Source organism: Scardinius erythrophthalmus (genome assembly GCF_964197995.2).
Source record: "Scardinius erythrophthalmus genome assembly, chromosome: 23".
Classification (NCBI taxonomy): Eukaryota; Metazoa; Chordata; class Actinopteri; order Cypriniformes; family Leuciscidae; genus Scardinius; species Scardinius erythrophthalmus.
Genome location: NC_138243.1, coordinates 14,974,414 through 14,998,812, shown reverse-complemented (window position 1 = coordinate 14,998,812; position 24,399 = coordinate 14,974,414). Strand labels below are relative to the sequence as shown.

The following is a 24,399-nucleotide window of genomic DNA, read 5'->3' as shown; positions in this document are numbered from 1 at the left end:
ATCAGCGTACTCCATGTCAAGCTTATCGCTCGTTGTGAAAAAATTAACCTATGCCGTAGCAACTCTTCTCTATTTACGGATATGACGAGACACGCGCATATATGTACGCAATTTCCCGTGAAAAACAATCTCTGCTAGGTCTAAAATATAAACACTTATAATAGGCTTACCATAGTGAATCAGGGTAAGACAAAAACTAAGTTTTGGAAGAAGGATTGAGGATGTATTCACTAATGCCATTATGTTGTTAGTAAACAAGCATTCAGTTTAGCAGAAGAATAAAATATAATATAATATTAAACTATTACATTGTTAGTTGCATTATTATTCGCATTCAGCATTGTTTTGTTCCCAGCTGTTTGACTTTATCAGACCAGACCTGCAAAACATTTTCAGGTCACGACCCATGACCTGTGATAGAGTGAGCTGGATAAGATATAGAGGTGAAAACAGGATGATGACTTTATCTGTAAGTAAATAAACTATTTACAGTTGTTTATTTGTTATTCACAGCAGTGGATTACCAGGAGAGAGAGATAAAAGGGGCGCTGGTGAAATATACGAGTTAAGTGTGGAGAGACGATGGAAAACAAGATATATCCTGCTAGTCATAAAAGAGGAAAACCTGTCTTCCTGTCCTTGGAGCCAGGATTTCCGCAGTAAAGTCCGCAGAGAGCGCTGAGGTGTCGCAGAAACATTACTCCTGTCCCATGACCTCTACAGGCCTCCACTTCCACTCCGCAGACAGACAGGAGACTGTGAATCTGTAACCTTCCTCTAATACACTTCCACACACAATCCAGAAATAACGACACGTAAACAGATGGGAATTTATCAGAATGTTTATTTTTTTTTATAGTTATCATTATATCAGGTATAACACACAAAAATCACAATATGTTTTAGACAAGTTTGGCTCAGATCCTTAATGTTTTTTTATTTTTATACAGTAAAACAAACAAAAATGTCAATGAACCTGAAAACAAACTCTGAGAGGTATCGATGGAACGCAAATCTGAAAACTCTCAACAATCTGAAATTCATCAATAATGATACGAATCAAAGCTCATTATAATCATATAACAGCTAGGATGACTGGAATCATACACGTGTCACAATATCCTGTACCTCATGTAAAGCAAACATATTTAATGTGTTAAATATACAGTACAAAGACATTCAGTTCATAAAAGTGTACTGACTCTGTTCTAAGCACCAACTTGTGAGATTAAATTCATGTTTTCAAACCTACAGGTCATTTATACAGACAGAGAGACCCGGGAGGGAGAGGGGGATCAGCACCATTTTGAATCAGACGTTCCCCCGTAAGCCTCACCACATCAGCACAACAGAAAGAATTACAAAATACGCATGAAGCATCACAAACAATCAATAAATACAAAAGGAAAAGTCAAGTAAATAAATAAAAAACAGAATAAATTCTAATTCAGAAAATCAAATAAAAGGATAAAATCAGTCGGATTGAGAAATGCATCAAAAGCCACAAGTTTGCAGGAATGATTTTTTTTGTCTTTTTTTTTTCCGAGTTCTACAAGAAAAGATTCACTTAACACACATAAGGTTTTCCAGACAAATGCAATCAAATACGTTTTAGATTAAACCCGTATTTCTTTTTGGAAAAACTGTTATTTTAATGCTTTAAGAAAATGTCATTATTTACTTAATCAAATACCATGAAATCACCTTTTGTCTAAATGCATATCACAAGGCCCAAATGGTGTTAATCTAGACTGTTAAAAAAGTTGTTTTTTTCTTTCTGAAAACCTTTGACAACTTAAAAAAAAAAATAGCACCCAGTATAATATGCAAATACCATTTACAAAGGTCAGACTTGTAGTAAATATGACACGACCGAAACAACAGAAAAAAATAAAAACAAAATGTAATGCCACTGCAATGGTCATCAGCTCCAAAAGAAATGAATCCCATGTTGTTATATACGTTGTATCAAAGCACCACTCAGATAAACCAGACGTAAGAATAACTGGACTAGTGAAATCGTCTTCCATTTGCATAAAAAAATTAAACTACATCAGTACCTGAATTAATGCACATGTTCGGCAAGTTGACTTTTTTTTTTTTTATAAAAGGAATCACAGCAGTTATCCATTTTGGATGGGTGACCTGATAGCCAAGTTACACGTTATTGTTTAAGTCCAATGATGTAGCACCACTCTGGTCATTCTATAATCAGGAACATGAGAACTATCAGATGTCCCGTCAGTAGCTGGCTGAGGGGAAGACGACTGAGCTGGAGAGACATCTGCTGATAGTATTGTAAACAATGTGAAGTAAACAGCGATTTGATTGGCTGCTCTGTAAGTCTGCAGTAGTGGTTTTGGTGAAGAAAAAAAAAAAGAATGAAAGGTTTGTGCCGCTGATTTGGGGCAGGAAGGTGGGAGATTTGGTTATGGCTGTGTAGTTTCAGACATCAAGTTCACCTACAGCACGGAACTGGAGCCTGGGAAGAGAGTAACCGTGTGTTAGAAATGTTTGTGAAAATAATTTGAATTTACAGGTGTAAAATGTACAAGGTATTATAGTTGTCAGTGACAATGCTGATATCTAGAGAGCAGTCGTTGATGGATTATTTTATTTTAAACATGTCAGGTTCACATTTCACAAACATTATACATTTTATTTTGCATAATGAAAATAAAGCCTTTGAAAAACACATTTTTTTAAAAAAATTATCATTTTTTATTTAAGCGTGTCCAGGTCACATTTGGACCAGGTCATACCCGAAAATTTTAAATGATATTTTTCATTATGAAAATGATGCCTATTTTTAAATAAAATAATATATAATGATTTTTTATTTTATTATTAACATATCTATGAGCATGTAAAAAAAAAAACGCATTGTAAATATCATTTTGAGTACTGAAAATGAAGCCTATTTTTTTAAATAAATAAATAATTAATAAAAAATAATATAAAAATATCATTACATGTTGATGCTTTATTTAAAATGTCCAGGTCATATTTTACAAAAATATTATAAGTAATCATAAATTCTATTTAGCATAATGAAAATGAAGCCCATTTAAAAAAATTTTCTTAGCATTATATACTTTATTTTAAAGTGCCCCTACTATGCTATTTTGAAGTTTCCTAATGTTGTTTTGGAGTCTCCTACAACAGGTTTACATGCATCAAAGCTCAAAAAACTGTTTCATTTTCTCATAATATACATTTGCACATCACCATATTTTCAATGATTCTCAAACGACTCGTCAGATGAATCAATCTCTCTAAATCCCACCTTTCTGCGAGCTACTCTGCTCTGATTGGCCAGACAACTCAGTCTGTTGTGATTGGTCTACATGCCCATTGCCATAAGAACGTCAGCTCTGCTTGTCCTGAGGCTTCCTACACCGTAAACTAAACACAGTAATGAACAATGACGTCGATTTTACCATATCAATGCGAGCACGAGTCCAATGATGAAACACTGGAAGAACTAGTCATTCAACCCGAACCTCCATCGCAAGGACGACTCGAGCAGGACGTTTCAGTGATGCACTACTCAGTTTGAGGTACATTATGAGATGTTGCAACTGTAATTCCTCACCATCAGCATTAACAAGTGTATGTCCATCAACAAACTATTTTTTTTACTTTTTTATTTATTAATTTATTGTGGTGGAAACTATATCAGTCACAGTGTATACATTAGCCGAGTTCTAGCGTGAATGACTGTAACAAAGGTTGGTAAAACAAATCTTGCTCCATCCTTTATCTTTACTCAAAGTAGTAAGAACGACAGACAATCTGTATTAATAGACACAGTTTTAGGTAATAGTGGCCCGCGACTGATTAGCAGAAGTATTTCAGTAAGATAAGTAATTATGTGAGTTAGCAGGAGACCCACACAATATAAAACTCAAAACTAAGTATTTTGAATACCATCTTTCAAGAGTAAGTGTTTTGCGAATCCTGCATTGAACTCCGAGATTTGAGAAGCAGTCGTCAGTAAAATAAAGGGAACACAGCAAAAGTTTAGGATTATACTGCTGTGATATCATGGTAAAGATTCATTTTAACCACTGATTCTTCACATGCTCGTCCTTGGGCAGTGAAAAAAAAAAAAACTGGCTTTACCTTCACATTGTAGAGCACAGTGTCTTCTGGACATGATGCTATCCAGTATCCACAGGAATCAGCTGCAGTGTTTGAGGTTCAAGTTTTCCTGAAAGTTTTGTCTGCGCGCGCAATACACTAATGTTTCGTCTCGACGTCACAACGAAACGGATTATGACTCGTTTGAAAAACGATTAATTTCATTGACTCAGAGTCGACTCTTACTTTTGAAAGACAATAACTTTATATATGGTGCACTTTCAGATTTAAAACTTTGCAGGATGTTTTCATTCACTTAGAGCTATGTTACACACTTCATGAAAGGTCATTTTCAAAAATCCATAATTGGGGCACTTTAAACAAGTCCAAGTCACATTTTAGAATTTTTTATAAATGAATATATGTGTACATATTTTTGGTTGTTTTATTATTTCACAAAAATATTAGAAATTCATTATGAAAAAGCCTTTTTATATATATATATATAAATTAGGGGTGACCCCGAATAGTCGAAGATTCGATGCTTCAATTGGAGGAACCTGATTCGACTACCGATCTCACGGTCGAATCTTCGCAGAGGTGTTATGAAAGATCATGTCACTTTGGCTATATGAGGGCGCTCAATGTCTGATTTCACATAGAACTACCATTTTCTTTACATAATTTGATATTTTAATTTAACAATTTTAGGAGATTAAGTCGTTAAACGTTTTTCACGTTGAGTGTTTTAGAATGTATTTTATCCACATGCACAAAAGACTCCAACGGACACAGACAGAGTGAAAGACTGGATTCATTCTCTCGATCAGGTCGGGTACAAGTGATTTCAAAACTTTTCAGCCGGTTCTAATTTGATTTTTGGATGCTGTGAACATTTTTAGCTAAAAAGACTGCCACTCCAGTTTAGCATTTATTGTTGTTTCTGCAGTTAAATAGACAAAAGTTGAAAATTCTGGCTACTATCGTTATTTTCATAATTTCTTTATTTTTATTTAATTTATTGATCTGTCAGGGTTATCTAATCTAACTATTTATGGCTTGTGTTTTGAATAGTTCCCCTGCACTTTAGGCATTTTGCACACATTTGCTCATCTTGTGACTTGATTCTGATTTATTTCGTTTTGTATTTTTATCTATTAGAAAGGTATATTAATAGTTTATTTTTTCGGTGCATCGATGTTGTGCTGTACTTAGAGCCTGCTCGCACAGGTAATTTAGCCGATTTAATTTGATTTGCATGTGAAATGTAAATCCTGTCTGCAGTGTGGCCTTTCTGGAGTTATGTTATTTCTTAGTTTTATTAGTCCAAAATGTTTTTATACATTTTCTTCTATATCTTTGTGTGATTTTCTGTACATCGCGGCTTTGAAATGTTAAAGCCCCGCCCCCATACACATGATTCGACTATTAGTCGACTATAGGCAAGACTTGACGATTCTGATTCGACTATGAAAATCCATAGTCGGGGACACCCCTAATATATATAAAAAATATATATATTATTATATATTAGACGTGTATTATTGTGTCTGAGAGTGTTTGTCTTACCAGGGTGAAGTTACCATATGTGTTCATCAGCTCATCGACGTGGTACTGCTCCAGCACCATCACCCCGGTCAGACTGGGGTATTATTGTGTCTAGAGTGTTAATCTTACCAGGGTAAAGTTATCATATGTGTTCATCAGCTCATCGACGCGATACTGCTCCAGCACCACCACCCCAGTCAGACTGTGGCTCCTCTCCCGGGCGCAGTCCTCACAGTGAACCACATACGTCTTCCTACTGCTGTTCTCACTGGTCACAAACAGCAGGTTAAACACCTCCACCTGTGTACACGTGCGTACAGACACGTTAAGAAAATGCAATGTGTTATGACAGGATATTATTTGCCGTTATTGTGTCTTATAGTCCTCACGTCACACTCGTTGCAGTAATACGCTGGCTCATCCTTCACTCTGCTCTGATAGGAGATCTTCTTCCCTGCAGACACCAGCTGGTCCCTCAAAATCTGAATGTTTTTGATGGACTGGAGGAGACAATGTCTAAAAGAGAAGACAAGAAGGAGGTGGAACTATAAAATCATTTAAAGTAGGTCTACCTGATATAACAATTTCAACACCGCACTCACTTGATCATCTTGAATGTGTTTGGGTCTGTGACCTTGATTGTGCGGGCAACGTTCCAGGACACGTGAATCATAGGGACGATCGATTTGACTTTCTTGATCTCGTTCCACTCAAAGCGCTCAAGAGCCAGCTGGTATTGATAGGCTGGGAAGACAAATGAAAACGAAGTCCTGATATGAAGCATGTGTCAAATATATTTAAAGTAAATGCTTAACAAATGTCTTTGGCGCCTCCTACTGACTCACCGTTTAAAGGGCCCACGTTCCAGGCGATGTTGTTGCACCACCCCACGGCCTGGACCCAATGTACAGTGCCAGCGTTGATCCACACAAGGTCACCTGGTCTCTGAATGAAGCGGTACACTGGGATGTTTGAACGGTACAGGTCCTCCAGAACTGGCCACCATGAGCCTGTCAGATAGTCCACGCCATGCCTAACACACAGAAGAGACACATAGCTTTATATTTCAATATATTTGTAATCTAAAATGTCATACAGATTTTATGTATGAAATACATATGTGAAAATATATAACCTAAACCATAAAATATCTGAATATGTGTGTGTGATCCAAAACTTACTTTTCACAGAAGTCACTGATAGCTTTCCAGTAGTGTTCATGAACAGCAAACCACTCACAGTCTCCAGGGCCAATATTGATGTTTACTGAAGAGAAGTTATTATTTTCCTGATGTCCTATAGAGAGAAATCAGAATTTCATTTTTTAAAAAGGGTTGTGCAGTTTAATTTTATACTATACTATACTATACTAAACTAGTCCAGGTCACATTTCACAAAATATTGCAAGTCATATTTTGCATAATAATGAAAAATCACTGCACTCTACTGATAATGAACATGAAGTCTATTTAAAAAAAATAAATTAAAATATTTATCTATGATACTATTGTGTGTGTTTGGGAGAGTGTGAGAAGGTTTTTTTTAATTCTCAACGAGACCAAACTTCTGAAAAACAGTAAAACTTCACAAGGAAAACAACCTGATAAATACCTTTTGAAGGGATAGGTCACTCAAAATTTCTGTCATCATTTACTCACCAAGTTTTTCCAAACCTGTATGAATTTCTTTCTTCTGCTGAACACAAAAGTAGATATTTTAAAGAATATGGGTAGCCAAACAGTTGATGGTCCCCATTGACTTCCATTGTATTTTTTCCTCCATACTATGCAAGTCAATGGGGACCATCAACTGTTTGATTCTTTTTGGGTGAACTATCCCTTTAATAATGTCCTATTTCTAAACAAGTTAGGGAGGGTTAGAGAAGTCTCATGAACACATCATGTGTGCGTACACTGACCTGGTGTGCGGCTGCCAGGGACCTTCATATAAAGCTGGACTGTGTTCATACCCAGAATAGTGTGGCCAACATGACTCAGCATGTTGGTGCTGGACGACACTCGCATGAACGCAGGCAACTTCAACAGCTCCTGCAGCTGCGGCTTCCACCTGAAGACAAGTACCCACAATCCTTTACTCACACCAGTGCAAGTCATAATGGCACTCATAAAAAGAAAATACTGAATCTGTCCAACATTATTTAATGGACGATTGTCAACTAATGTACCAGTGATATCAAAGTGAACTTCTCTCACCGTTTTGGGTCAGATAAGTCAATGTTGGTCCCAAATTTGATGATTTTTCCAACGGCCTTCTGCTCTGAGCTATTAAAAAAGAACATTTTAAGAGACAGTGGATCATAAAAATAAATAAATACAATTCCATCTGGGCCTGGTAATAGCAATCTATGCATTGCTGAGTGATAACCATAGTAACCTTTTACCTGGCTGTGGTGATAGAAGACCCAATGTTGACTTGTAAGTTGGATTTTGTCACATTTTTGTTCTCCGATTTGTCTACCTCATCCTCATCTTCACTGTCTTTCTCCTCCTAAAAAAGAAAAAAAATGTTACTTTCATCTTAAATTTGTTTGTTTTGAGTGGGGGGTGTGTGCCTGTGTCATTATAGCGACTGTGGCTGTGGGTACCTATCACCTCCAGGCGATTGCCTGGACATTCAGCATCATCAAACTGCAATACCCTTCCTCTAGGGGAGGAGAAGGGACACTACACGTAATCATTAGTCATTTCATAGAATATGACTTTTCAGGGTGCGGCACACCGTTTTGCCGTCATCACGGTGTTTTCTCGTCTAGACTTTCTCACACTTAAGAGATGTGACTCCAGTTAAGTGTGAGATAGCGCTGTTTTCTGATATCGCTGAAGTGGTCTTGGTAACCATGCCTACCTGTAAGCTCTCCTGGAAACTGGATGCTTGGTACTGTGCATATTTAGCAATGGTTGTGTGAGATCTGCTACTTTCACAGGGCCAGGTCTGAGCGGATCCTGAATGGTTCCAGTTCTCGTCCGCCGGCTGCTGCACCTGAGTCCTCACCTCCACTGCATGCTCGGAGTTGGCCTCCACCAGGGATTTAGTGGAGAACAGACCCAGGTCTACCAGAAAGAAAAGAAAGTCATGGTCAGGAAAATTCTAAAAGATTCCTATTAGAATTTTATCATGAATTGGATGTGCATTTTTGTTATAACATGCTAACAATAAACAAAAACTGGACCTTTCATATTCTAAATAATATTATGATTTCCAATATGATAAAATATCTCTAGATTATTCCAATACAACAATTAGGTCCTGATAAAAATGACACAATATCCATGATTGATGAGTGTAAATCCACTACTGTTCAAAAGTTTGGGGTCAGTAAGATTTTTTTATTATTTTTAAAAGAAATTAATGTCGTTTTTTTGATCAATTTAATGCGTTCTTGCTGAATGAAAATATTAAAGGCGCGGTATGTAAGTTTGTCCACTAGAGGTTGCTTATTCAAAACAAAGAAATAGCTTGATGACACCATGAATGAGCGTGGAATCATGGCAGTTGCCATCTTCACCTCAAGAAAACAAGATGTTGTTGAGCTATATAACAATGATTCGTTTTCTATCGATAAATGTATCCAAACAGTTGCTCACCTGTCTAATAAAACATGATATATTATAGCATCTGGTGTTTCCATGGTTTTTTACGCAAGTAAAACTGAAAATTGTTATGCAGGTATGACGCAGGCATACCTATAATGCAGGTATGACGTCACTGACAGGCGAAGTAAAGACAAGGGCCGTTACACTAGATAAAATTGCTGATTTTTCTGGATTTAAACATTGTTCTAGTGGTTTTTGGATATTTTAAGAAAAGAATCTTACATATTGTGCCTTTAAAGTCAGTTATAATGTTATAAAAGATTTATTTTAAACGTTCTATTCGTCAAAGAATCCTGAAAAAAAAAATTCATTGTGATCCGTTTCAACACTGGCAATAAGTTTCTTAAGCACCAAAAAATAAATTCGCTTTGGTGATTATGAAAGCCTTTCAAAATGTTTTACATTATTATATAATGAATAAATGTAAAAAAATAACAAATAACTTTTTGTAATTAATTAGTTTATTAATCAAAGTTTCCAGGACTTTCTTTTTTGCCGTGACAGTGTTTTTACTGGTAAGTTGCTGTCTCTTAAAGTTCTTCCTGTTTTTTTCTGTCTTTGGTCTGTAAACGAGTGTGGGTGTGTTTGAGAGATTGTGTTTTCTCACTGAGACGGAGGGATCCAGCCAGTCCTCTGATGACAGTGACAGCATTTTTAGGGTCTGTGCAGAACTGTAGCAGCACGGGAGAGAAAGCGTCCCTTTTACTCTCCAGCTAAAAATACAAAAACATACACACAAAGTAAGAATAGCACACTGTGACACAATCAAACAGACAGCTTAAATAGTTAGTTGTTTTTTGTTACAACAACAATCTTGCCTTTTTTCCTCATGCAGAGCTCTAACATATCCATATAAACTAATGTCTGACAGAGCATATTATCAACAAGTTACATCAATACAACTGATTGGCCTGAACTCACATAAATGCTTGGCGTTGGAGGGTTCAGTTTCTCTCTGGGAATAGGAGTCTCGCTGAAAAGGACAGGCTTCACCGAAAACGCTGGGAGCAGGTACGACTCCCGAAACTTACAGTTGATATTTGCCCCTCTGTCACAGAAATAGAGAGAGTAGGTGTATGTGTAAATTCAGGAAGAAGTAAGAAAGAACAGAGAAGAGACATGATTCATATTCCCCATCAAAGTCATAATAATAATTAGATTAGTTTGGTAAATATGCTGTTATGATGGTAGCATGTTGTGAATAGCGATGTGTGGCTGCTAAGGTGTTCTGAGTGGCTTTTAGCACATTGGTATGCTTTGCTAAAGTATTTTGAGTTTTTGCTAGGTGGTTGATTACTGGCCCAAATCAAAACAGCCGATTATGTTCTGGTTCTTAGACATGGCTAAGGTCCCTTCAATCAGTCAGTTCAAGGCATTTAGACTTTTAGCCTTATAGCCATTTTAGCCTTAGCAAGCACCACTAATAATATTAAGTCAATCAGAATCATTTGTGGTCTACAGGTTAAACGTGAACTCACTTGCAGGCTCGAATGACCTCAGCTGCGTTATTACTGATGTTGATAGCATTGAGCGGCATGCTCTTCTGCTCGATCTCCGAGGCGATAAAAGTCTGCCGACTTCCGCTCTCAACCTTGACCAAACGGATCGTCAGTTCTTTCAAGGGAATTTTAGACAACTCCTGCAGATTTAGGAGATTGACCCGGTCTAGAATTGGAGGTCTGTCAGAGAGATTCACAGTAACAGAGGTTTGTGTGCTGGTTCTGGCAGATGTAGATGATGCTGTGGAGGATGTATCAACCTTTACTGTGTCTTTTTTCATAGTCCCTTTTTTAACATCTGTCTCTTTTTCTCTCTTGACTTCTTTGAGTTTTGATTCTCCATCTTTCATGTCAATTTGTTGGTTTTCTGGGACAACCTGTTTGGTCCTGATTTCCATTAGTTGCTCATATGAACCTTTAGAGGAGGAATCCTTTATCTCTATCCCTTTCTTCACCGTTTCCTTTTTAGTCTCTCCTCCCTCACTCTTTTCACGATTTTCTCCTTTCATGCTCTTAACAAGTTTTCTTTGAGACCTCACTTGATTTTTGTGTCTGGCCCTGTCTCGTTCACTTTCTCTCTCAGTAGAAATGGGGCCGCTGTCTTTCATGGCCTTTGACACGGGCCTTGAGTTCTGAGTGAGTAGTAGCTCACAGCTGTGAACTAGTTTTGCCTGCAGGGTGGCATGAGACATCAGAGGTTCCTTCTCCTCCAGGGATGTGCAGGTTGGGTCTTTATCTGATTCAGCTACCTTGGTCTCTGTTTGTTCATACATCTTCTGCACCTTAGTTTCCTCTTTTTCTCCTGCAATTTCTTCCTCTTTTGCTTCATTTTCCACTCTGTCTTCCTCTGTTTGACTCTCTTTATCCTTCTCTGTGGGCTGGATCTGTGGTGGTATGACCTGATCTGGGATATCTGTTGTTGGAGATGTGGCAGGTGGACTATGCTGGTCTGGAGGGTGGATCTCGGGACCCAAGGACAGAGATGATGAGTATTTCACCCCAACTAAAGAACCTGGGGGAGGCCGACCAAATGGTCCACCCCTGTAAGTGTATCTATGGCTGCCCATTGCTGAGGTTGTTGATTTGAACGTGTCCATTTGGTGCAAGTGTGGTTTGTTGGGCTCAGAGCTGCTTGATGCATTAGGACTACTATCTTTCTGCTCTCCTTCTCTCTTTTCTTCATCCTCTTCCTCAGTGTCCATGGATTTAGAGGACTCAGAAATGCCATACAACTTGGCCAAATCGCTGTGGCAATAGTCAACTCCAGTGCTGATCTCCACTGAGTCTCTAAGTGGAGATGAGTGTGTTGGACTAGGTTGTAGCACTGGCCTTCTCAGAACTCCAATCATATCTTCCTCTTTCCCTTCTTCATCATCACTCAAGTCCGACACTGGAGAGCCCTGCCAGCTCAGAACAGGTGGGCTTGTTGGTGGGTCCAGCCTAAGGAGCTCCTCGCTATAGGTGCAGTGCGCCGGGAGAAGGTCTGGGGCACTATGCAACCCTGGGACACCCTCCTTGTTTCTAATGGGTTCTTCTTTGCAACCCTTCTGCTTATCAGGAAGAGTAGGTTTGGACCCACTAACATCTTGGGTCTCTATACCGTCATCATCGGTAGTGTCTACATGGTCAGGCTCAGAAGAGTCTGATTGGTTGTCAACCTCTAAGGCTTTAGTATTGGCTTTGTGGGTTGACTGGCATGGAGAACAATGGTTATTATTGACATGAGATTTACAGGGTGGGATAAATCCTGAGGTATGTTGAGAGAACTCTTCCTCTCTGTGACTGAGATGAAGTGGCTCAGACAGTAGGTCATCCAGGAGAGGTCCAGAATCAATAGGGTACAATGTTCCTAAATTGGGAGATGCTGATTTCGAAGTGGGCATCTCACTCTTCCTCTCTTTATGCATTCCTTGTTTTCTCTCCTCTTTTGCTCTTCTTTTCATCTGTCCCAACTTCCTCCCATTTTGATGCATGTTTTTCTTATCATGCCCTTTTCTTCCTTCCCTCATCTTTTTCTTTTTCCTGTCCTCCAGTTTTTTCTCTATCCTTTCCTTTGTGTCTAACAGCTCTCCTTCTTCCTTTCTTTCCTTCCTCTTTAAACGCTCCTTGTGCCTCCTCTTGGCCTGAATGTGTTTCAAGAGTTCAGTGTCCAGCTTGCTGAGGGAGCTCTTGTGGGTGGATTTGAATTCAGTCTGGTGTTTAGAGTGTCTGCTCTTCTTCATTTCTGACCTCTGTGCCCTCAGACCTCTGTCTGAGGTTTGAGTGGTGGGCTCAGAAGGAGAATCTGAGTCTCTCTGATCATGTTTCCTTAACCCATTCTCTGGGTTCCTCCATTCTGTGCAATCTCTGACTCTACCCTCAGCACTGGAGTACGGCTGAATGGGACTCCGTTGGCGGCTTATGTGTTTGGATGCACTTGGACGTTTTCTGTCCCCACCCTCAGACTTTTGGGATTCCAGGCTAGAGGTGGTACGCCCCATCTCCTGTAGCGAAACAAATGCCCAAACATGTCACAAGTCTAAACTTATATGAAAGAGCACCTTAATACACATGATTTGCTTTTTGAAATGTAATCTTCTCTTGCTTTTACTGTTAATTTATATGGACTTGGTTGACTCACACTGCTAGACTTTTGACTATTGATAGAAAATCTTTCTGGCCAAGAACGCCCACTTAGACAGTCTGTGGGTGTGTTGTCTGAGGCTGAGACTAGTTCTTTGTAAACAGGCCATAAAACTGAAAGGAATAGTTTTCACAGAAATAAAAATTCCTCCTTTGTTTACTCACGCTGTTGCCGTGTTTTCCCGAGCGGCTCTGTGTTTTCCAGCCAGGCTGTGCTGTGTTGAATCTGGGCTGAGGTACTGAGGTGACTGGGCTGCTGGAGGGGCCAGTGTGCCTCTGTGGTGGGGGGAGCTGGTGCTGCTGATAGTAAGGCACACTGGTGAGGTTTGCTGGTGATGGGCAATCCCAGCCCCCTTTGGCCCCACGGGGATGGGGGCCTGGATGATCTTGGACCGGATGATGGGGTGGCCCCTGTTTGGTGGGTTTCTTGCTGTGGGTCCCCTGGCTTAGGGCAATGTTGGGTGGTGATGGAAGGGAATATGGTCTGTAGATGTGATCTCTCATGACTGAATGACTGGACTCCTTTCAAATAAAAGAAAGAAGGCCGATCATGAGCAGAACAAAGTATATAATTGTAAATTATATATTTAAAGTAATGAGTCTGTGATTAGGGCTGTTAATGAGTTAAATTGACAGTCTTAATTCACATGTGTGTGTATAGTGTTATAAACCTTTCTAAAACAGCTGCTGTCTTCCAAGTATATAGAGAAAATCAACTACACAAAAAACCTGAGACCACTGGTCTACCTGAAAGCGAGAGGGGGAAGACCTCTTCTCAGACAGGCTCCAGGGCATTGAGCTTTTGTATGCTGGGCTCCAGGGCCGAGGTGGATGTGATGGAGGTGGGCGGTTGATGAAATATTTATCTCTCGGGTGGAAATTCTGCAGAATTTATCAGGAATGAAGCATTACATCTTAAGGATGTTCTCATTCCGACTAGCAGATGATGCTTAAAGACTACTGCCCCTTTACAGTGTTTTAACCAAAAGTTTTTTATTGACATATACGTAGGTCTATAACCAAAAACTAACATAAATCTTAAGAAATTAAAAATTGTAAATGTAAAAAATAGTTGTCTATGAACATTAAAAAGAACATGACTGACCTGGTACGAGCTAATGCTTCTGCTCCTCTTGCTGGGACAGTCGTCTCGTGAAGGGGATGGGTCACGGAGGGTTGGTGAGATATTGTGAGGAGGTGCTGGACGTTTGAGAGAGGGCCCATGGAAAGTCCTGGACTGGGTTGACTGTGTCCACTTCTCTCCCTGGGTCTGTGGGGGGCGCCCAGTGGAACGCTGCTGCTGGTGCGGACCCCCATACTAAGACAGGAAATATCATCAAGTCAGACAGGAAATTAAGTTATTTTGTGTTTTGTCTCATCTCTGACAGCACTGAAACTTTATATATTTAAATGAAAGTCCCTCACCCTGTGTGGCTGGCTGCCGTGATTGTTGCTGCTAGAGAGGTGTCCTCCACACCCTGAGTTGTAATTAAGGGTGGAACGTTCTGGGTTGTGGTGCTGGTTCTGTGTTGGTCCGCAGCCCCTCGGGACCCTCTGCTCCTTTCCGATGCCTCTGTCTCTGGGTCTGTCCCTGCTAAAACCTGGAGGTCTGTCCATGAATGAAGAGGAATATGAACCATGAATGTCACAAAGCAGTGTTCAAATAGAAAATTTGCATATTATCTGTACTATTTAGAATATAAGATTAGTGTGTCAAATACGTGTCACGGTATTTTGAAAATTCAAAATATTTATATTACAAATATTAAATTAAAACTATGAAATAATAGTTTTATTATAATTGTATTATAAAATATAACATAAAATAATATATATATATATATATATATATATATATATTATATATATATATATATATATATATATATTAATCAAACTATGTGTGTGCAAAAATACATCAAACAAGTGTACAAGTGGTGCAGTTTCAGAAGAGCATTGACCGTGTTGACTATTATCAGTGCTAAACATACGTACTATGCAAACTGGGATTCAGCTTACAAGTCAGTATTATTATAGTAGAAAAAAAGGATAGACCTGTTGTTATAAGGTTTGTTTGGGTAGTTTCTTCCTGCTGTGTAGTTTTGGGATGGGGATTGATAGTTCCCTCCACTGCACCTGAAAATAGAAGAACTGAGGATTTAAAAACTGTAATACTCATTGAGTAAAAAGGAAAATGTAAGATATACATAATAAAACAGTGCTCAGTTAACAGATGTTATGCTTTTAAATGTATGTGGAGGATAGAAGACCTGGATGGAGGAGCCCAGTGCCGATTGCTGCCTGGGGCCCATGGTGCTCGATTCGGCCCAGAAGAGGGGAAGGAGTCCCACGAGTTACGTCCAGAATACTGGTCTGCTATGTGATACATTCAGCCTGAGGCAAGAAAAACACACACACATACAAAAGCAATTACTGTAGTTGTTCACTTGTGCTGCACCTTGTTGCGGAGAGAAGGAAGCGTCCTGTGAATACTCACCACACTGATGAGTCTGAGAAAGCCTCCACTGCAGATCTCAAAAGAGATCACTACACTTTCCCTCGCTTTCAATTCAAGCTTTTCTGTATGAAAAAGAGAATAAAATAACAAGGATGAATAAAACAAAGCATCATTTCATAATTTGACATGATAAATGTAATGTCTTGTTTTTTGTAATCTTCAACATTTTTTTAGGAAAATGGTCATGTTCCATGCAAAACTCGCCACCATAGAGTCATGCTATGCAGTTGCTAGGGCATTCTTCATGGTCGCTAGATGGATGCTCTCTGGTCACCTTCAAGTCTCTGTAGATATTATCATCCATGACTCGGATCGTCATTTAATGTAAATCTATTTGATTTTTCGCCTGTTTTATTGTCCAACAGGTATTGCTCTCGTCCAGTCACTTTATTTATACAGCGCTTTATACAATACAGATTGTTTCAAAACAGTTTAACAGTAATAAATAACAGAATCAATGATGCAAACTTCATTAAATATGAGTCGGGTTCCATGCAGATTTAAATAAGTTCAATGACAGTGTCAACGTAGCAAAATTTATCAATTCTGAAACAAATTCGACTCAGCTATAAAGAAGAAGCTCTACAGAAGACAACAGTGTAATTACTCAGCTCAATTAAGTTCAACTTTTGTTCACATCCGTTGGTGTCAGTACAGTCAAATCGAACATAATAGTAAATATATCAAGTGTCTTTTAACCCCAACTCAGCAAGTCAAAGGCGACAGTGGCAAGGAACCCAAACTCCATCAGGTTACAAATGGAGAAAAAAAAAATGGAGAAACCAGGCTGGAGGGGGAGCAAGTTCTTCTCTGGCCTAAATGAAAGAACAACTTGTAGCACAAACAATGCGGGACAAGTTACTGGTTTAATTATAATGATTAGGGTTTGGGGATATGAACAGACCCTTAGCAATAGTAATAGTGATGCTTGCCTTAGTACAGTACACAGGAAGCTAGAAACATAAAGACAGGCGGAAAGCAAGTTAGGGAGGGGAGAGTAGAAAGGAAATCTTCAGGATGTGCTCTTGTAAATGATGGTCAATATCAGTTTCCTGAGAGAAAAGACAACATGGCTCTCTGGTAGCCACAAGCATGCTAACTCAATAGCATACTATTGGCTACCATGCATAATGTGCTACATGCATAACTCAACACAACACAATGTCCATCCTTAACTGTCAAAGAAAAAAAAAAAAAATCTAATTCTGATCTTCACAACACCCACACCTACACATCTCTGAAGATTGTTTAGCACCTGACTAACGCTTCCTCTACATTTGACCAAGGCAACAGATCAAACATGCAACGCTGGAACAAGTTCAACCTCAAGCATCTGCAGCAATCCACAGGCTCGTTTTCGTTTTATCTCTGCCCCCCACGTTCCACTCCACCCACACCAACTGTCCTTTATCACAGGAAAGAACATAACAAGAGGTTAAAGAAGGACATTTGTGTTCTTTCTGGTATGTGAATAGCTCAACTCTCGTAGTGTATAACTCCAGTTGTGCATTCTGGTTCAGATCAGAACAGAGCGACTGCAGGCTATTTGTGTTGGCTAAAGGATGTTGCACCTCTTATTTGCAGCTCATAATTTAACACACCTAATTAAAACACACTTAAACTTTGACACATTTGCTTGATGTATCATCTAATCATCAAATATAAACATTTGCATGCTTCTTTCACACACATACACAACAATGCAGTAGCACATAAAAACACAAACTACATCTTTTATATTGAAAGCTCTTGTTTCCCATAATCAGCAAACCGATTAAATGGAGAACACATGGAGACATTTTGCCTAGAAATTTTGAATGTGTCACCACTGAAATTTCAGAAGAGATCTAAACAATAGGCATTTCAATCCACATCATTTTATGCGAATTTTGCAATATTGCATAAAAAATACCAGGTTGTGAATATTATTTCCAAATCGTGCATAAAAACACACTCAATTGAGGTAAGAAAATGTGTGCATAAACTACAATGGAAACACGTTTACTGAATAAATTCTTAGATGTGCATCATAAGTCATGTGACTGCATCAATGTCACATGACAAATGCTTTATTTCACAAATTGTCTTAGCGATACTCAAGATTTTTTTTAAATGTCATAACTCAAAATTCCAGTGAAACGACAGACAATTGACATTGCATTCAGATTTGGCTCTGTACAATCAGTAACAATGCTAAGATGAAACCTGCAACGCTGGAACAAGTACAATCTCGCATCTGCAGCAATACGAAATGCTAATGCTAATCTAGGTTGCCATAGAAACCCAGCGAACTGTTCTGATGAATTCAACCAAGTCCCTTCCCCTTAATTTTTTTCACTTGGATGTACTTAAATATGCAAGAAAAGATATGTCGCTACCACCATTTCATCGCGACTTTAAATAAAATTCGGAAACCGTGCGTTGATAATTAAAAATGTTTTAATAGAAACCCAAAAACTTCGCATCCATCTCCTTGGATCAAATTAACTCAGCTATTCAATCCTCATTCATTTTATAGCTATAGACCTTATGCTCCAGAGAAATAAGCGTGCAGCCATCTTTATAAAATTGTCTTTTAAATTCCGGGTTTTGCGGTCGCTCTGTATATTTCTATGACACCGCTGTCCAAGAGTAATTGGCTGTTGAAGTGGATTTACTTGTAGAGTTAACAAAAGTTATCACGAGCATCATAATGTTTAAAGCATGTCTTAACAAATGTCAGTAGACCAGGAAGATTTTAAAACGAGAAGTTCGTTCATAAATATACGTAAGATCACTGTGGAAAATACAAACCGGAAGACAAAAGACAACAAGCGCAGTGCTGAAAAGGGGCGGGGCTACATAAGATCTATAGCCGACTATGGTCTCGTTTGTTTCTATTTTTATTTGTCATAAGGAAATTCAGAAGAAACATCAGCGACAAAGGTGATGCTTCAACGAAGAGCTATGAAAGAGCAATTTCCTTTGTTCTGCCAACGCTCATGTAAGCGCCCTATTCCATTGTAATCAAATTTCAAAGCAGATCAACAATGCACTGTCAAACAGGTTGAGTTGTATCAGATTACACAAGCCTATAAAAGGTATATCACACCTGTTCAGTCCAACTGTCACAGTGTACAGTACCTCCACCAGTGAGGATACAAAACACGATGATGCAAGACTGACGTGCACGGGTGGGTTGTGTATGCCAACGTTTTTATGAAATGCTTAAGTAGGTAGCCATAGAAACCCAGCAAACTGTTCCGTTGGAAAGGAAGTGGTTCTGACTTCCTGTAAAAACGTAACTCTGCTGTGCAGTTGTGGTTGTGACCTCATATACACACTGCTGAAAAATATCTCACTTTTACGAATGAAAATGTTTTCCCTTCATGTTTTTAAGTGGATTGTGATTGTGGCTGTTATCAGGCCTCATTGTATCGCACACATGAATGAGTACAGCTTCTTTGCATTACATTCAAATGAGGGGCGATTCAGGCAGACAGTTGGAGAATCATCAGAAGAGCTTCCCCTCTCGAATCTTCCTCTTACTATAGGCTTTCACGAGCCTCTCCAGCTTCACACACATGCACTTAGATTAAGGAGAGATTACATTAGAAAAATAATGGACCTAATGCAGCCCAGCACTGTTTCTTTTCCTCCCATATCTTGCTCTCCTTAATTTAATCGTGTCCATATCGGTAGCCACAGTAATTCTGATTTTACATCATAGTTCTACAGGGATCACATGATATTTTTTCTCTCTGAGGCATACTTATGATGTTAAATTCTTTGCACAAAAACTGTCATAATTTCAGTTTGTGTATGTTTAGTCAATGGTCTACTCTCTGTCTGAATTAAACGGTCCATTTTTTTTGCTACTGTGCCTTTAAGAATACTATGTAAACTGTCTTTTTGCACATGAAATGGGTAACATCAGGTATATGTTATGATTTCTAATTTAGTTAGCACTTCCTATATAAGAACCTACATTACAATGTGACCGAAACTGAAATGAACCACATTAGCGATAAAATCTGAAATGTTTATGGATCTTGTTAAACATAAACTTTTGCCCTTTTTCCTAATGTTGGGAAGGATATGCAGAGCCAGTAAGAACACAAGGTCTGGCAAGGTCAGACTTTCCCACATTTTACTCTTTAACATTTCTTATTCTGTTGTTTCGGAATAATCTTTACTTCCACATTCAATTATTGAATGACATTTGACATCTGAAATTTTATAAGCCATTTTGGATGCCTAATTTTAATGAATGCCCATTTCAGACCTCTTTCTTTTTAAAGTTCAAGAATTTTTTTATGATATGACCCCTTTAAAAAAACAAAAACAAAGTATGACAGTCTAGAATCCACATTGAAATCTATTATAGCCTCTACACTGACTCAAATTCCTCACAAAACTAAAGCCACGAATCTGGTTGAAAACAAAGAGTCTACGGCGACTGTCCATCTGAAACCGATATCTCATGAGAGCAGAGGGGAACAACAGCAGGAATCAAACAGAGAGGAAGAGTGGAAAGGGAAAAGATAGGGGCGCCACTGCTGTCGGGAGCATCGAGATTGTGTTACTGACTGACATATGAGAGAAATTCAGACTCGATATTCAGCGGGAAAAAAACACGCACACTGCAGACGTAAACAAAAGTAGCTAGGCCGAGTTATGAGGGGCTTCCTGTTTAAACAACTGAATTAGATATGTCGAGTGTCTCTTTTTTGAAAGCAAAGCGCAGATGGTGTTACAGACAAAAAAATAGACAACTGTCTAAAATAGCACAGATCATGCACGACAGATCATGCAGGAAGATTTGAGGTTTTGTTGATCAGTTTCAGTTTCAGATGAAACCAAAATCATAAACATTAAGAAACATTTTATTTTCGTATTTCACATCAAGCGGGACTTTGTTGTGGAGACAACGGTCTCGTAAAACAGACAATGTTCGCTGATGTGGGACCCTAGTCGTAACCGCACAAACGTGATTCTTTACTACGCTGTCGAATGATCAGCCACATTTTCTCTGCGAGTAATTCTCAAGGGATTTCTGTCTCTATGTCTCATTCTCACATTCTCATTCTCAGCTTTCACGCTTAGGTAGAAGTGCCATTGATGCTGACAAGTCTTTAAAAACTTGATGTGCTATTGCAGCTGTTAGGGTCACAGTTGGTGGGTTTACGAGTTGATATCCAATCTGAGAGGCAGATATTGACATGTACACATATCTCGTATTACTCTAAATAAACAGAGACAGAGACTAGCTCTCGCACATGAGGCTTATATCAGATCAAGAGTGTGTGGAATGTGTGTTGTAACAGGCCGGACACATTTGGGGGTGGATTTAGATCATTAACCAAAGGCCAGCTAGGAACAAACTAATTTGATAGATAATACCTTTGATAAAAGGAAGCATGTGAGAAAAAAGACATACAAACTCACATACTCTCCAAGAAGTCTTCTTTTTAAACACACTCACACATAGGCACTCTTTACCCCTGACTATTAAAGGAATAATGGACCTCAAAACAAAAACTGGTTGCAACAAGAATTACAGTTTTGAAAAGAGAATCAATTGTGTTTGGCTCCACTGATGTCAAAACTGGCTTGATGCGTCTTCATGCACTAATTTTGAATACAAGCGCAAACGACATTCGATCGAGATCATAAAGTGTTCCATATGGCTTGTGCACTATATTACAATTCTCTTGAAGCCACATGATAGTTTTGTGTGATTTTGTGTGAAGAACAGATCAAAACTCGAAGAGACAGATCAAAGTCATTATTCACTGTTGTAGCTCTCAAATATCATGCACTCTTGGCATATCAATGGTTTTTGGCGTCACTTACATAAATTCTAGCTCAACGTGTCTTCATGAGACATATCTGAATATGTGCAAGCATAAATGAGATTTGGGAGCTGGTGCAGCGTGAGATTTTCATTGAAAATTAACTGAAATTTCAGTCACTTCATTATACAAAGCTACTTTATGGCTTTAGAAGATGTACTAGACAAACATAACACTTTATGACAGTACTTTTATGACCCCTTTTTGTCACTTTCTGAGCTTTACATCCCCATGTCAACATATTGTATTTGTAAAAGAGCGACATGATTCTTGTGTTACACAGAATCATTACAGAATTTTACAGGTGAACTGTCCTATTAAATGTAAAACTCACTAAAGCACATTTTTTCCGAGATCTTAAAGGGTTAGTGCAACCAAAAATTAAAATTCTGTCAGTAATTACTCGTTCCAAACCCATAAGACCTTCGTTCATCTTCGGAACACAAATGAAGATATTTTTAATAAAATCCGAGCGATTTCTGTCCCTCCACTGACAGCTATGCAACTACCACTTTGACGCTTCTAAAAGTTCATAAAGAGATCGTAAAATGATCTTTTTCCGGTGGTTTTTTAGCGGTTTAGTCCAAATTCGAAGAGACATGATCACTTTATATGATGAACAGGATGAATTTGGCTTTTATTCACATAATAAACATTCATCAACTCACACATCAGATGTGGTAACCGAAGCTAAAGCATGTTCGCTTGACGTGCGAGAACCGATGAGGTTCACTGATCAATGTTTGTGAATAAAAGCCTAAATTAAATGTTCATCATATAAAGCGATCGAGTCTCTTCAGAAAACTTGGACTAAACAACTCAAATCATATGGATTAGTTTTACGATCTCTTTATGAAATTTTTGAAGTGTAAAGGGGGTAGTTGCGTAGCTGTCAATGGAGAATACAGAAAGCTCTCAGATTTCATCAAAAAGATCTTCATTTGTGTTCCAAAGATGAACGAAAGTCTTATGGGTTTGGAACGACATGAGGGTAATTAATGGCAGAAATTTAATTTCTGAATGAACTAACCCTTTAAAGTTACTCATTCAACTCAATTCCTTTACAACTAATACAACAGCTGTATTTATGCTAATCTTTTGGTCTCCGTTTCTCTTTCTCTTCTCACTTTCATCTTCATTTGCAGGTGCTGCTAATGAATTGGGCCAATAGGGACGACAGGTGACCATGGGGCCCGAAGGAGGGTAACGTAATGCATGCATGTGTTCTTTGGCAGATAACAAACCGAAGAAATCTCTCTTGTGCAAAGAGAGTTATCGGTGATACTGCTCGTGGGGAGGTTGTCTGAGAAAGTTCACTGCAGACACAAACACACCGAGGCGGTGTCTTTTATTAGATCTGTGCTGAGCTGTAATGGCAGAGATCTTGATCGCCGGCTATAATAACCATACTTCCTGTATAAAAGTATTCAATAGAGACCAGCATGCTATTATATTACACACACACACACACACACACACACACACACACACACACACACACACACACACACACACACACACACACACACACACACACACACACACACACAATTGCATTATGTACAGAAGGATCTCCTCTGCAGCTTACTTCACAATTCAATTTAAGTTGTACAGGCTTGCATGGGAGTTATTGCAAAACATTCACAGGCAGTCACATTACTGCACAAAGAAAAGGAAAAGAACCGCATGAAGTACAACGACAGAGAAAGTGAGCTGGATGGGGCCGGTATTTAAGTGGCTCGGAGAGGAGAGATGAGTGTTTCTCGCCTGAGACACACAAGCGTTCTTACCTTGCAGGTCAGAGAGGAAGAGAAGGACACTGCTTCCTGCTTGCCCAGTGCTGGAGCGTAATGTCCCTTTAAATGTTTAACCTTTACCAATAAATGCACCGGATGACGCTTCTGACAAAACGTGCACACGCTCTGTCTCAAGCACACACACACACACACACACACACACACACACACACACACACACACACACAAAAGAGTTAGACGACTTACTCACGAAATGCCAGTGACAGACAGGAAGTGAGCTTCTATTGTCAAAAAAACGAGTGTGTCTGATCCATTCCGTCTCCTCTCTCAACACACTCTCTCGCCTTCTCTTACATTTGCACCCTCCTCTCCTGCCTTCTCCTTCAGTAGACAAAGAGAGGAAAGGAATGGTACGAGAAAGCAGAAAGAGAGAGAGAGAAATAGAGGGCGAGACAGTGAAAGAGCTAGAGAGAGTGGTGCTGAGAGAAAATAGCCCAACCCCCTTCTACCAGCCAGTCTGCATTCATTTCTTTTCCTTTTTTTTGCTTCTCCCTCTACGACCCCTCCCCCACCCTCCATCACCTCTCTCTCCTTCACTCCATCCTCATTTCCTCTCTCTCTCTACAGCTAAAGAGTACAGTATGTGTTTCCAAGGCAACCAATCATAAACTCTGCTCATTGCACACCAGTTTAACATTACAGGAGACATTCTGAGCGCAAAACAACGATCTCACCTGAGGAAAAAAAAACACATGCAAACATGGAGAGCACGGGAGTTCCTGAAGGGAGATTATGTGCACTTGAGACATTTGCATGGCTACTAATAAGATTCATCTGTTTGGTTTGCATTGCCCAGTTTATTTTGCTATTCATTGAGTGACTTCAGATACTGTATGAGGATTGGCATGTTGTTTAGATGACTTA

The 24,399-nt window shown here is 39.0% G+C and overlaps 1 protein-coding gene across 3 annotated transcripts in view; it reads right to left on the bottom strand.

Annotated features, from left to right (window-relative positions):
- Positions 1-826: 826 nt before the first annotated feature.
- Positions 827-24,399, bottom strand: part of kdm6bb (lysine (K)-specific demethylase 6B, b) — a 31,608-nt gene continuing 8,035 nt past the window's right edge. The window contains exons 3-22 of one of the 3 annotated variants that reach the window (XM_081353534.1): positions 15,864-15,946; positions 15,637-15,760; positions 15,422-15,502; positions 14,792-14,975; positions 14,472-14,684; positions 14,114-14,248; positions 13,532-13,888; positions 10,724-13,227; positions 10,167-10,293; positions 9,853-9,958; positions 8,497-8,702; positions 8,033-8,139; positions 7,845-7,913; positions 7,550-7,698; positions 6,813-6,927; positions 6,477-6,664; positions 6,234-6,375; positions 6,021-6,147; positions 5,761-5,931; positions 827-2,482 (exon numbers count right to left, since the gene is read on the bottom strand). In XM_081353534.1, coding sequence (XP_081209660.1) covers positions 2,459-2,482; positions 5,761-5,931; positions 6,021-6,147; positions 6,234-6,375; positions 6,477-6,664; positions 6,813-6,927; positions 7,550-7,698; positions 7,845-7,913; positions 8,033-8,139; positions 8,497-8,702; positions 9,853-9,958; positions 10,167-10,293; positions 10,724-13,227; positions 13,532-13,888; positions 14,114-14,248; positions 14,472-14,684; positions 14,792-14,975; positions 15,422-15,502; positions 15,637-15,755 — 5,124 coding nt within the window. In that variant the 5' untranslated portion in view covers positions 15,756-15,760; positions 15,864-15,946 and the 3' untranslated portion in view covers positions 827-2,458. Of the gene's footprint in view, positions 2,483-5,760; positions 5,932-6,020; positions 6,148-6,233; positions 6,376-6,476; positions 6,665-6,812; positions 6,928-7,549; positions 7,699-7,844; positions 7,914-8,032; positions 8,140-8,186; positions 8,703-9,852; positions 9,959-10,166; positions 10,294-10,723; positions 13,228-13,531; positions 13,889-14,113; positions 14,249-14,471; positions 14,685-14,791; positions 14,976-15,421; positions 15,503-15,636; positions 15,761-15,863; positions 15,947-23,721; positions 23,983-24,399 lie in introns of those variants that run through there. The other 2 variants (XM_081353535.1, XM_081353536.1) reach the window with 2 other exon arrangements.